General features: G+C 35.0%; 1 protein-coding gene across 1 annotated transcript; it reads left to right on the top strand.

Moving 5' to 3' along the window:
- Positions 1 to 1200: 1200 nt before the first annotated feature.
- LOC116339192 (cadherin-23) lies at positions 1201 to 11130 on the top strand. The gene is made up of 11 exons (XM_031764910.1): positions 1201 to 2746; positions 4144 to 4287; positions 5111 to 7097; positions 7167 to 7331; positions 7422 to 8475; positions 8546 to 8932; positions 9212 to 9338; positions 9423 to 9598; positions 9665 to 10530; positions 10595 to 10858; positions 10938 to 11130. Exons 1-11 carry the CDS (start codon positions 2569 to 2571, stop codon positions 11044 to 11046), a joined length of 5457 nt encoding a protein of 1818 aa, XP_031620770.1. The 5' UTR covers positions 1201 to 2568; the 3' UTR covers positions 11047 to 11130.
- Positions 11131 to 12686: the final 1556 nt, after the last annotated feature.

Genomic DNA, 12686 nt, shown 5'->3' with positions numbered 1-12686 from the left:
CAACTATAGTTGTACTGATAATATAGTGTATGATTGGAAGGATTATTAAAAGTATTGAATTTGTATTGATTCTAAAATAAACTGTGTCGCGAAATTTATACGAAAAGAGCATTTTAATTGATTGTAGTGCTACGCGCCCTTTATATTGTCTCCTTAGATGTAGAAAAAATGTCAGTAGTTAAGTTCAGTTTACTTACTTTTAATCAGCAAAAGTGGACATTAAAAATTAATATGAGTTAATATTCGTCCACAATATGATTCATCTCTTCAGTTTGAATTAGCTACAAGCACTTACGATAGATGGCGTCACATCACTTCTTGACAAACTGAAGTGTGATTTTATCTTTTTGTTAATTACCCAACGCAATGGCTCTTATTTCATGTGGAATCATCCTGAACATCCAAAAAATGGCAATTCTTCATCAATCATCCAGAAAATGTTCAACCCAAGTATTCACCGTCGTCGATATCACAAGTGTTAAAACTATCACAAGATCGATAGCTCCAAATGAGTGAACTTTTTATTAATAACGAAATATTTTCTCGTGCCTATTTTTGCTTTCCGGACATCAGCGATGTCGTTTCATTCTTTTCAAATGAATACTGTTAGTCTGACGTAAATAAACTTGATATTTATCACTAATTTATTGAATTTGCTCAAAGAGTATAAAAAAACTCCCAAAGTTATGCAACAATTTTTTTGTTCAGCCCAATTTAACATTGAGTTAAATGATTCGATTCGTTTTGATCGCTTCGTGCTTGTTTAAGCAATTGCAGACAGTTTTTACAATATTTCGTTGAAGACAAAGTAAAATGCCCAATGTTACCGTCATTTGTAAGTGTGCTTAACTGAAGAACTGTAACTGTTTTTAGATCACATGAACAATGGTGAGTAAAGTAAGAGCTAGAAAGCATTCGGCGAGTGCTGTTTAGCGACCACTTTGGTAAGTTAGAATCTTTCGTTTCGGCTGTGATCACCTCTTGGTCACAATGACTGTACGAATTTACATATCGTTTCTTTGCCACTCTTCCATTTCTTCGTTTTTCTGATAAACTCATTTAGCTGCCGCGTGCATTTCGTTCATTTGCTATGTGTTTGTGAGAGACAGTCAACGCTGTTTGGTGTGTTGGTGAAGAAAAAAAGAAGATAGAAAGAGAATTGACGCGGAAACCGAGTGACTTAAAGTTCAAAACACACATCGTTCCGTTCGACTTATGTGTACTTCGTTTTATTCATCACGTTGTGGTTCTTGAGAACACAGTGCACTTTGGTACTTTGGTCGGTGCGTGCGTAAATTAAATTATTCCGTACTATATACACGCATTCATGGGTGATTTCATTTTAAACCAAAATGCGACCAAACGGACACAATTTATTTAAATAAAGTTCTTTATTTTTTGAAGGTTTTTTTTATATCTTGAATTGTTGTCGACCAAAACTAGTTTGTGGTAAATGTGAATGATAGCACTTCCATAATCATTTAATGCGAATTTGCATATTGCAAAAAAAAACGTCGATCTCAAAACGAGCTCAAACTCAAAAGTGAAAAAAACGAAGTTGTGTGGCTTGATTATAAACAAGAAATAGACATCTGTGACGCACCCAAGTCAAGAGTACAAATTTTTACACAAGAAACAAGAACGTTTAGTTGGATTTTTTTTTGAAGAGAAGAGACATCATTTACGGTCGCGTCATCGTGAGTGTTGCATTGTGCGCATCGATGTATTAGTTTGTTTTCTTCATCTGTTTGAACTTAGTGAAAGAAACAATTGGTGAAAAGAGAAGCGGAAAAATTCCGAAAATAATAAACATCGAATAAAAAAAAGAAGAAGAAAAAAGAATGAGCGGAATGACCGCATTTATGAAATTTCATTTTTTTAGTACAATTTATTGCTTCGAGTGTCCATTCATACGGTAAACAGATATTCGGGTGAAATGATCGAATGAGTGCATCGACGAAACAAGAAAAAAAAAAAAAGAAAAAAGAAAGAGAAAACAAAGAAAATTCACCAAAAAATCAGTCAGACACAAAGTGTAATAACATTAAATCAGTGATGCGGCATGTGATCATCTGCAATAGTTCACAAAATTGAAAACAAAAGAATGATTACGCAGTGACGAATCATTTCTTAAGCTCGCTGCAAACATGATGAAAGGGAAACATTCAAACTGTACGTGATGAAAGAAGAGTGATTACTTTAGCATAACATCATCATCAGATATATGATATATATATACGACGATCATCGCAAATCATCGCGCATCTGGCTGTTATGAAACGATTTTGGCATCGATGCACCACCGCGTTTTGATGATGAATCATCGTTGATCAATATTGAAATGTTGAAACAAAAGCAAAACAAATAATTGAAATTGGGCATTTACATAAACAATACATCCATCTCTTGGTTAAAAAGCATTTTTAAGATTGTATCATTGATCATATAGTGTTCGAACGCATTTGTATCATTATCATTTGGCAAACGATTTCATTAAGTGTTCATATGGTACAGCGACTAGTTGTATATTAAATAAGTAAGACAAAAAAGGAAGAATTTTTAGTCAAAATGATGAAATCAATCGCGATAATTATAACGTTAGTGCCATTGTTTTGTGAATATGCTCGGTTGGTGCATGGTCAATTGGTGAATAAGCCGCCTTATTTTATACCCGGCTCCGGCGATATGTCGCGATTCAGCCTGTCGGAAAACACACCCATCGATAGTCCCGTATATCAATTAAAAGGTAATGTTATTAATTTTATTGCCAAAATTTTGCCAAAACATTTTGTTCATTGTGATTTTGAATGGTGATTCAATATTTCACCCATCGTTATCCAGACGAAATGCCATTGTTTCGACGAAATTGCTGGAAAATTAAGAGAGAGGGAGAGAAAACAGACCACAACAAATTCTAAATCATAAATAAAACAAAGCACAATAGTGTTTTGTTCCGATTTCAATTCCATTTTTTTCTATTTTCATTTAACTTTAAAAAAAAAATGGCTTAACTGTGGCGTGAGAGAATAGCACCTTTGATATATAAAATGATTGTCTTAACAAGTGTGTAAGTTTGAACAAAACTCTGCTAAGTTTGTGGTGAATTAAATGAATTGAATTAGAAATGAAAAAAAAATGTATGTATGCCGCTGTATTCGATTGTTAGTTAAACTCCAACTTCTTTTGACGCCAACTAGAAAGCATTAAATGCATGTAATTGCTGTAGCATCAAGCACAAATGCTGTGTACCAATTGCGAGCCATAGCGTAAAATGTAATACGCAAAAAAAAATCGAACGAACTCTTAGAAAGAGAATCGTGAGAGCAAATATCTAAATCAGATTAGTTAAATGAGAAGTGCGTGCGTAACAGCAGTGAAATCACATTCACTACACATAAAACATATCAGAATGTTGCCTCATTTTTTGACTTACCGCCTAATCACCACCGTAATTTTCCAATTTTTCGCTTTTCCTTAATTACATCGTTGCGCATTAAATTAGTTGAAAACAAAAATACAAAAAGAGGTGCCAAACAAAAACAACACGACGGTAAATGAGCAATAAAGAGTGAATATATTTTAATCACTCACACAATATTTTCCGCACATTTTTCTTTGATTAATTGATGCCATTACAAATAATAATCCTTATTCACATAAATCAAATGACTACCATGCCAAACACATGTTCATTAAAATGAGTCGATCTTTTCTCCTTTTCTTTTTCTTTCGAAAGACATTCGAATGCAGGTAAATCGTCAGAAATGTCAATGTAACATTAATTATCTAATGCGGTAACAGCACTGTATCATTTCAAGTTGAAGTCTACAACGAAAACGATAAACGCGTTACATGTATTCCATTCAGTTGTAAAGCCATAAAAAGCCGTGCATAGTAGAAATATTCTTCTTGTTTTGTTTTATTGTTATTGTCATTATTTATTTGTGAAATTGTGAAATGGAAAAACAACATTGTAATAGCCGAGCACATAAAAAAAGAGAACGGTCTATTTTTTTCCATCTTTCTTTCTTTTCTGTTTTTATGCTCTAACGGAAAAAGTTATTTTGTACGAAAAAAAAACGATATTAAATGGTATGTAATTTTTGGTTGCTTGTGCAATTGTTTTTTTTTTTTCGTATACAGGAGTTGATCCAGATGGTGGCCATATTCGTTACAGTATTTCCGGGCCAGTTTTTAGCGTTGATCGAGACACCGGATTGATACGATTGCGACAAGAACTGGACAGAGAAAAGCAAGACACAATTGAAGTCATCATCAGCATAACAGGTGAGTTAAATGAAACAATATGTATCAATGGTGCGTGTTGCGCGCGTATACAATGAATTCATGGTTTTATGTGTCATTGGGTCGGCAAAAGAAGAAACAAATCAATCGAAATTCGATATTTGCATTTATTGCTTCGGTGTACCATCTCATGCAGAATGTTAAATCACATCCGCCAATTCTTCGGTAGTCGCGCATGTAACGGTGATACACGTTTTGAAACTATGTCATTTTTGTTGTTCATCTAATCTTCGAACACATTGAAAAAAGATGTATCTATATTTCAATACTACACATCGATCACACACATGTATATACACTTCTTCGACGAAGACAAAAAAACACACAGACTTCAATGAAACGTAAGACTTCCACTAATGTGACTTTCAAGCGCTTGCTTCACAACGAAGAGTACTATCCAAAGCGGAAAACCGGTATGACAGTGTAAACACAGTTATATGCATTGTGTTCTCTGCTGCTTCTTTTTCTTTTTTGATTCATATTGTATAGCGGTAATTACTTATTACGTGGATCGTTTATGTATATACTATCATCTGTTTTTAGTTGAAGAAATATACAAGTGTAATGAGGTTTTACCGACAAAATATGAGATGAGAATGTGTAGCATGACCAGTTTCGACAGAGTCAAAAATTATAGCAAAATGTGATTTTTTGCATTGGCCTTGGAATCGCTGTCGAACTGTGCTTATTTTGATCGATTTCTTTTGTATTCACACATTATATTCCATAGCACCTTTCATTCTTTCTAAAAAAATGTGAGTCGATTCTTTTCTTTTCTTCTCTCGTTCATTCTATGTCATTTCAGATGAAAGTATTTTCGGCATTGAACCAAATACGGTGTCGTTGCGGCGAGAAATCACTGTGAAAGATTTCAATGATAATGCGCCCCAGTTTATTGCACGACCTTATTCGACGAGCGTTAGCGAAGAAACGCCAATCGGCAGTATTATCGAAGTTTCACCAAACATTATGGTCACCGATCCGGACGAAGGAAAAAATGCCGAAGTCACACTGACATGCATACCAACCGAAGGCGATTTTGACGATATTTGCGAAATTTTTGATATTTTTACCGATCGCATAAGTGAAGGAAATTTCACTGCAATCATTACATTAATGAAACCACTTGACTTTGAATCACGTTCATCATATATTTTAACAATACAAGCACAAGACGGTTCGAAAACAAATCCGTTATCATCGGTGGCCACCGTTTCGATAAATGTTGTTGATAAACAAGATCAAGCGCCGATTTTTTTGAATGCACCATATTCGGTGACGTTGCAAGAGAATTTATCTGAAGATTCATTAGTTCTGAGCATTCATGCACAGGATGGTGATACAGGCAATCCGCGACCAATACTATTAACGCTTGAAGACGAAGATAAGGGATATTTTAAATTGGAGCAAATTTCATCGAATGCAACTGGTTTCTTGTATTCGACAGACATTCCAATCGATCGCGAAGATGTGGACATTTTTCAAAATGGTGGCGTTTATTCCTTTAAAATTCGTGCCACTGAAATGATAAATGGTGAGATACCAGCCGATTTTTCAACAACCCAAGTAACTGTTGTTATTACCGATATTGATGATCATATGCCCGAATTTAATGAACAACATTTTGAAATTGATGTACCGGAAAATTTGGGCACCGGAACACCGTTACCGGGTCTATCGATTTATGTGGATGACAAAGATTTGGGTGTAAACAGTCAATACAATTTATCACTGGAAAATGTATTAAATGCTGATAACGTATTTGAAGTGAGTCCAAAAATTGGTCACAATCGTACACCGATTGTGGTTAAAGTATTGGATCCATCTCGATTAGATTATGATGTTGATAATCACGATTTACGCATTCTAAAATTTGATTTGATTGCATCGGTGAATGGTGTTGGCTTATCGAGTGCCAGTGTAACGGTTTTTCTGCAAGATGTCAATGATAATGGACCCATTTTTGATAAATTAAATTACGAATTTTCGATTAGTGAAAATGCTGAAATTGACACGAAAATCGGAGATCTCAGTGCCACTGACAAGGACAGTGGTAAGTATGGAAAAATTACGTACGCACTAAAAGGTTTTGGATCGGAAAATTTTCGAACTGAAAAATACACGGGCGGCATTTATGTGAAAAAGAATTTAGATTATGAAAATCAAAAGAGTTATAGTTTGTCAATTGTTGCCATCGACGGTGACGGTTGGGAAACAAATGCCAATATATTGATTTATGTTCACGATGAAAATGATAATGCGCCAATTTTTGAATCGACTGAGTATACACGAACTATTCGAGAAGGTGCCACAGAATTTGAGCCACAATTCTATGTGCGAGCAATTGACATTGATGGACCAATGCAAGGTAATGGCAAAGTTTCATATTCGATTGACACCGAAAATAGTGTGTCGGGTCATGTATTTGCAATTGATGGTGAAACGGGTGAAATTAAAATCGAAAGTCCCGTTAGTTCGGTGGACACAGAACGCGGCCAATACGAATTGGTTGTTACGGCAACCGATTTTGGAATACCATCATTGAAAAATACAACGCGAGTATTGATTCGCGTTGGCATTTCGGGTAATCAACGACCAATTTTTAAAAAACGATTCAGTAGCGTTGATTTAAGCGAATTACCCGGACCAACACGGTATAAGGTTTCAATTCCCGAGAATGCACCTCCAGGCTACAATTTGACAACCGTTTCGGCAACCGATCCGGATGGTTTAGATGTTTTGCTTACGTATCGCATCGTTGGAGCAAACGATAACTTCGTTATTGACGAACAGTTAGTTGAGATTATATAAAATTGTTTTTATTTGTGGTTATGCTCATTTAAAACGGTTTACCATTTCAGAACGGGACTAGTTTCGGTGTCAACAGTTGCACGATTAGATCGCGATACAAATCCACATGAATATTCATTGATTATAAACGCCGTCGATGCTGGCTATCCGATCAGCGAAACTGGTACGGCAACATTACTCATTCAAGTTAGTGATGTAAATGATAAGCCGCCGAAGTAAGTCTTTTTTTAAATATATATTTTTTTTTTGCATTTTGCAATGAGAACTATTTTTTTTCTTGTTCTTGTTGAATATTTTTCATTTAGATTTTCTCAAGCAAGCTACACGGCATTTGTATCGGAACGTGTACCAATCGGAACTGAAGTATTGCAAACATTTGCAATCGATACGGATGTGAATGCAAAATTGACCTATTCAATCATCGATCCGATCGAAGGGGCTTCAAAAACTGGAATTCAATTATCATCGATTGCTTCATACGATTATCGTTCAGCATTTCGAATCGATTCGACAAGTGGGCAAATTTTTGTAAACAACACTTTAAATCATGATTTAGCCGCTGAGATATCATTAACCGTTAAGGTTATCGATGAAAATGCCGTTTACAATAAAGAAAAACAAATGGCCAAAGCTGAAGTGAACATTTTTATACAATCGTACATCGATACGAATCCGATTTTTAAAAACAAAGGATGGATCAGCAGCAATCCAATTGTCAAAGTAAATGTTAAAGAAGAGATGCCAATTGGTAGCACACTATTCAAACTAATTGCAGAAGATCCCGTTATGGAACAAAAGATAAATCATTTCGAAATTGTTGAAGTCGATCCACATAAGTTCTTTAGTTTAAATGAAAAAACCGGTGCTGTTATGTTAGAGAAACGATTAGATTATGAGGCACTCAACGAAACGGTCATTCAATTCACCGTCAAAGCAATAAGCGACGATGAAAAGCGAACAACGGTGAGTAAAGTTAAAGTTATCGTTCAAAATGTGAACGATAATTCACCGGAATTCGAGCATAAAAGCTATAGAGCGATGATTGTTGAGAATACAAAATATCCCGAAAATGTTGTCACTGTTCATGCCAAAGATAATGATGCGGAATTAACGCAACAGGATCGAGATTTTGGTTTTAAAAGAATTCGATATTCACTGTCCGGATCGCATGCGGTAAATTTTATCATTAATGAAGATACTGGTCTCATTCAAATCGCACCAAATCAAACAATCGACCGTGAAAAAGCACCAGAAATGAAATTCACTGTGATTGCAGAAGATGCGGCTGGTAAACCGACCGAAACTCGACGTAGTACTGCCGATGTAACGCTGACCATTTTAGATGAAAATGATAATGCGGTTAGTATCCATTTTTCGACGATTCATTCGGTAATTTCAATTGAAATCCATTTTTTTTACATTTTTTTAGCCAAGTTTTTCGCAAAAAACGTATTCAGCGGTTGTACCAGAAAATGCTGAAGTTAACACATTTGTGTTTAATATAAGTGCATTCGATCCGGATGACGGACCCGGTGGCGAAATATTTTATGACTTTTTGATTGAAGGAGATGCGGCTGGTTTGCTTAAGATAAATGCAAAAACCGGTGAAATTCGTACAAAATCACCGCTTACCGGTCGAGGCCGGTCGGAACCATATGACATGATAATTCGTGCTCAAGACAATGGCGGCCGAGTTGAAAAGCAAAAATCCCTCTTTAGCGATGTACCGTTCGTTTTATTCATTGGTGATGTTATTTCGAATTATGCACCATACTTCATAGCTCCACGACTCGGCCAAATTGCAAATATTACCGAGGTAAATATTTCCATTATTTTCTCTCTCTCTATGTTGTTTCCCGTTTTCGTTTTATTAACACTATTCATTCATCAAACTGTCATTAATCAATCACTTGAGAATTTGAAAAAAAAAAAAAAAAAATCAGATGAGTCATCTCACTGAATGACTGAATGGCACACATGATTGATTGAATGGATTGAGTTGAGTGGTGTTACACCTTGTTTATATGTTTAGATTGACTTCGGTTTTTCATGCGCGAATTATTTAATACAATAATCTTTCTATCGCTGTGTGTAGAATGCAACCATTGCAACCCCTGTATTTCAAGTGATTGCCAATGATCCGGACAATGCAATGACACCGAGTGGAATACTCTCATTTCGAATTCAAGATGACATTGAAGATGCATCTGCATTTAAAATTGGTACACATATTTCATTTTCTAACGGTCGCTGACTAAAAAACGACGGAATTTATTGACACATCTTTTATCATGAAAATTTTCTAGATTCAATGTCTGGTTTAATTACAACCACTAAGTCATTAGATCGTGAAACAAAAGCCATGTACAAAATTATAATCGAAGTAACCGATCAGGGTCAGCCTCCGCAGAGTGCAACCAGAGTACTACGCATCAATGTATTGGATATTGACGATCATCGTCCTAGATTTGCACGAGAAATAGTAAGAGACATAATTTGATTTGAAATTTTCTGCTTTTGTGTTGATTTAACGTAATTTAAATTTCAGGAGTCGCCGCCAGTTGAAATGTCGGTTTTAGAAGAACAACCAGCCGGTACAATAGTCGGTTATTTGCAAGCGATCGATGAAGATATAAATGAAAACGGAGCCATTGACTATGTGATAATCGATGGGAATCAAGAGAGTCTCTTCACAATTGAACGCTTAAAAAACAATACAGCAGTCGTGCGATCATTACAGCAATTTGATCGTGAGAAAGTTGCATCATATTTGATAACAATAAAGTGCTTCAAGCACGGAATATCACATGCGGCTATTGCACATAAAGCGTATAATCGAAAAGATTTTTCAGAAATCGAAATCCATATAAAAATCGTCGATGTTGATGACCATTTACCAGAATTTATCGAAAAAAATCCATCGTTCGGTGTTCGTATGAATGTGCCCATCGAATTTCCATTGACCATAGTCAGAGCCATTGATAAAGATCCAGATGCACAGCCGTTATTTTATCAAATCGTAAATGTAACATTCATACCACAATTTTATAAACGTGAAAATAGTTCGATTGAAAATGTCAAAGATTTCTTCATACTAAATAATTCAACGGCCGAATTGAAAACGGCCAAAAGTCTTGCCGATTTTGTGGATGGATATTTTGAGATTTTGGTTCGAGTGAATAACATCGATCAGGCAAGACGTGTCCGGCATAATAAAGTGAAAATTTTTGTAATTCGTGACAAATCATTGTTGCGCTTTGTATTTGCCAAACCACCAACGGAAGTTAAGGAATTTGTTGATGAATTTGCGAATGCAATTCAAGACCGACTCAAAACATTCGATTTGGAACTTGATATTTTGGATACAAAAGTACTAACTAAATCAGATCAAACATTTGATTTCTCTTCGACAAGGTAGGAATGCGGTACTCTTTGTGCTAAATAAATTTCTTTAAAAAAAATCTTGAATTAATTTCAGCTCTTGTTTCCAATTATCTCGCCATGAATCGGTTTTAACGCCACATGAAATGCAAACGATTATGGATTCGGAAGAAATGAAACAATCGTTGGTCGATCTATTTGAAAAATATTCGGTGAGTGCGATTGATTCGTGTTCGGTGAAAAAGAGCATTACGGCTGCAAGTGTTGTTGCATCGGCCGGAACTTGGCTTGTCATTTTGGCCGGCATTATTGGCATTTTTGCATTTATCGCCACATGTTGTGCATGCTGTTTGGCCAAGAAGTAAGTGCAATTTCTGATAAACATCTTTTTTGCTTTAAAACAAAAACAAATTTAATTAAATGTCACACAAATCAATCAGGTACAAAGATCAATCGAAACATTTGTTGGGAAGTAATCGAACACCACCCGAATCGTATGGACCTGGAACATCGATTTTATACACCGAACCAATTTATGGACCACTATAAAAATCTCTATGCTTATTAAGTCTTGCCGTTTTAATTAATTTATCGTAATTTAACGTGTTTGTGATAATAAGTGTACAATGTTAAGGACCGATTCGAATTTCATTTTTTTTTCTTTTGAATTTTTTTCCACAAAATGATTTTAAATTATTTTAATGTACATTTTCTAAGTTTTTGATTTAGTTGTAAATAAAATCCAAATAAAATTCAGTCAATAATAAAATTTATTTTCGGATTTTTTTTTTAATTTCGGTTTGATAAATCCATCAAAATTTTAAACTTTTAATCGCCTTGATTGCAATAAAATGGTACAGATAAAGCCAGCCAAAATATTTATTCAGTGTATTGAAGGCGTTCAGGGTTCAAATGCTCTCGAACATGTTTATTGAGCTAACCAGAAACGAAATCCTTTTCAATGTGATACAACGAAAGAGAAAAAATGCACACGTAAAACCAGAAAACAAAACGAAATCAAATACATCAACATCTAAAGTGGATTCGTTTTGAATCCCTTGTTTGCTTAAAAAATTTAGTTTTTACAATGTAATTTTTTTTTTTATGTTGCTCTCGATACTGTTGCTGGTTTTGTAACATTCGCTTCGCTTAACGATTATGGGCAAATATCATACCCGGTTACGGATGTTGAAACTATTCTCCCTGCTCGAAGGTAGCATTTTAAAAACCATAACGAATTTTTGATAGGGTTACATGATGCAGGGCCGTTATACCAAGCAACGGCTAAAAATCAACTCAAATAAGAAAAGTGCCTATTGGAAAAAAACACACACGAGTGAATGAATAACACAAAAAAAAATACCAAATGAAAACAAAGGGGTTGAGAAAAAAAATGCTACAAAATGGATACAGTGTATGCGATCAAACTCGTTAAGCGCTACATGACCTAAACATTGGATTAAGCAATGCGTTTTTAACGCTTCTCATTTGCCGTTCTTTGGCTTTCTATTTGTTCTCTGTCTCTCTCTGGATCTTTTTATATAAAACACGAATGTTTTGAATGGAAAATAACCTTTCACGTCAGGCGACTTCATTCATCGAATGCAATGGTTTTACATGACATGAATCCAGTGGCACGTCCATATAGCTACAACTCCATCTCATAAACATCAAAATAAACAAAAATTTTCAAATGAATTTTAAATCTTATTTAAATACTGCATTGATCGCATCACATGACATTTATTAGACACGATTATAAGCGATTACAGCTCGAGCGTTGGATTAACTGTATTATTTTCTATTCTTGTACAAACATAACAGGTAGATTAAGGGTGCAATTTTGGTAATTTTTAAATTTGCCAAGAAAATTTAAAAGAAAAACATTGAAACCACATTCATCTCATTAGAAATGCGATGAACAGTGATTTTGCTTCAAGTTTTTGAGGTGTTTCATTTATTCATCCATCAAAACGACTAAATGGGCTTGATAAAATGCTACTTTTTGTTAGTTAAATTCGTCCGGCCGTCGTTAAAACGGAATAAATTATGCAAGTTAGAAAAATGACGTTTTTTTTTCGCTATTACTATAAATCATTTGGCAATAACAAAGAAGCACTCTTTTCCATTCTGAAATGGGGTGCAACGCATCCAGGCCGCGTTTTCGTATGTGCTTCGTATGTTTGGTG

Source organism: Contarinia nasturtii, unplaced genomic scaffold, assembly GCF_009176525.2.
Source record: "Contarinia nasturtii isolate CC-2019 unplaced genomic scaffold, AAFC_CNas_1.1 Cnas_scaffold_493, whole genome shotgun sequence".
NCBI lineage: Eukaryota > Metazoa > Arthropoda > Insecta > Diptera > Cecidomyiidae > Contarinia > Contarinia nasturtii.
The sequence above is the reverse complement of the archived record's forward strand: the minus strand, read 5'-3'. Positions and strand labels throughout refer to the sequence as shown.

Bases quoted from the DNA above. Each gene is read 5' to 3' on its own strand.
- LOC116339192 (XM_031764910.1), top strand. From the start codon at position 2,569: ATGATGAAATCAATCGCGATAATTATAACGTTAGTGCCATTGTTTTGT. The intron at 7,332-7,421 runs GTAAGTCTTTTT...TTTTTCATTTAG, and splicing joins GTAAATGATAAGCCGCCGAA to ATTTTCTCAAGCAAGCTACA. The intron at 10,859-10,937 runs GTAAGTGCAATT...CAAATCAATCAG, and splicing joins GCATGCTGTTTGGCCAAGAA to GTACAAAGATCAATCGAAAC.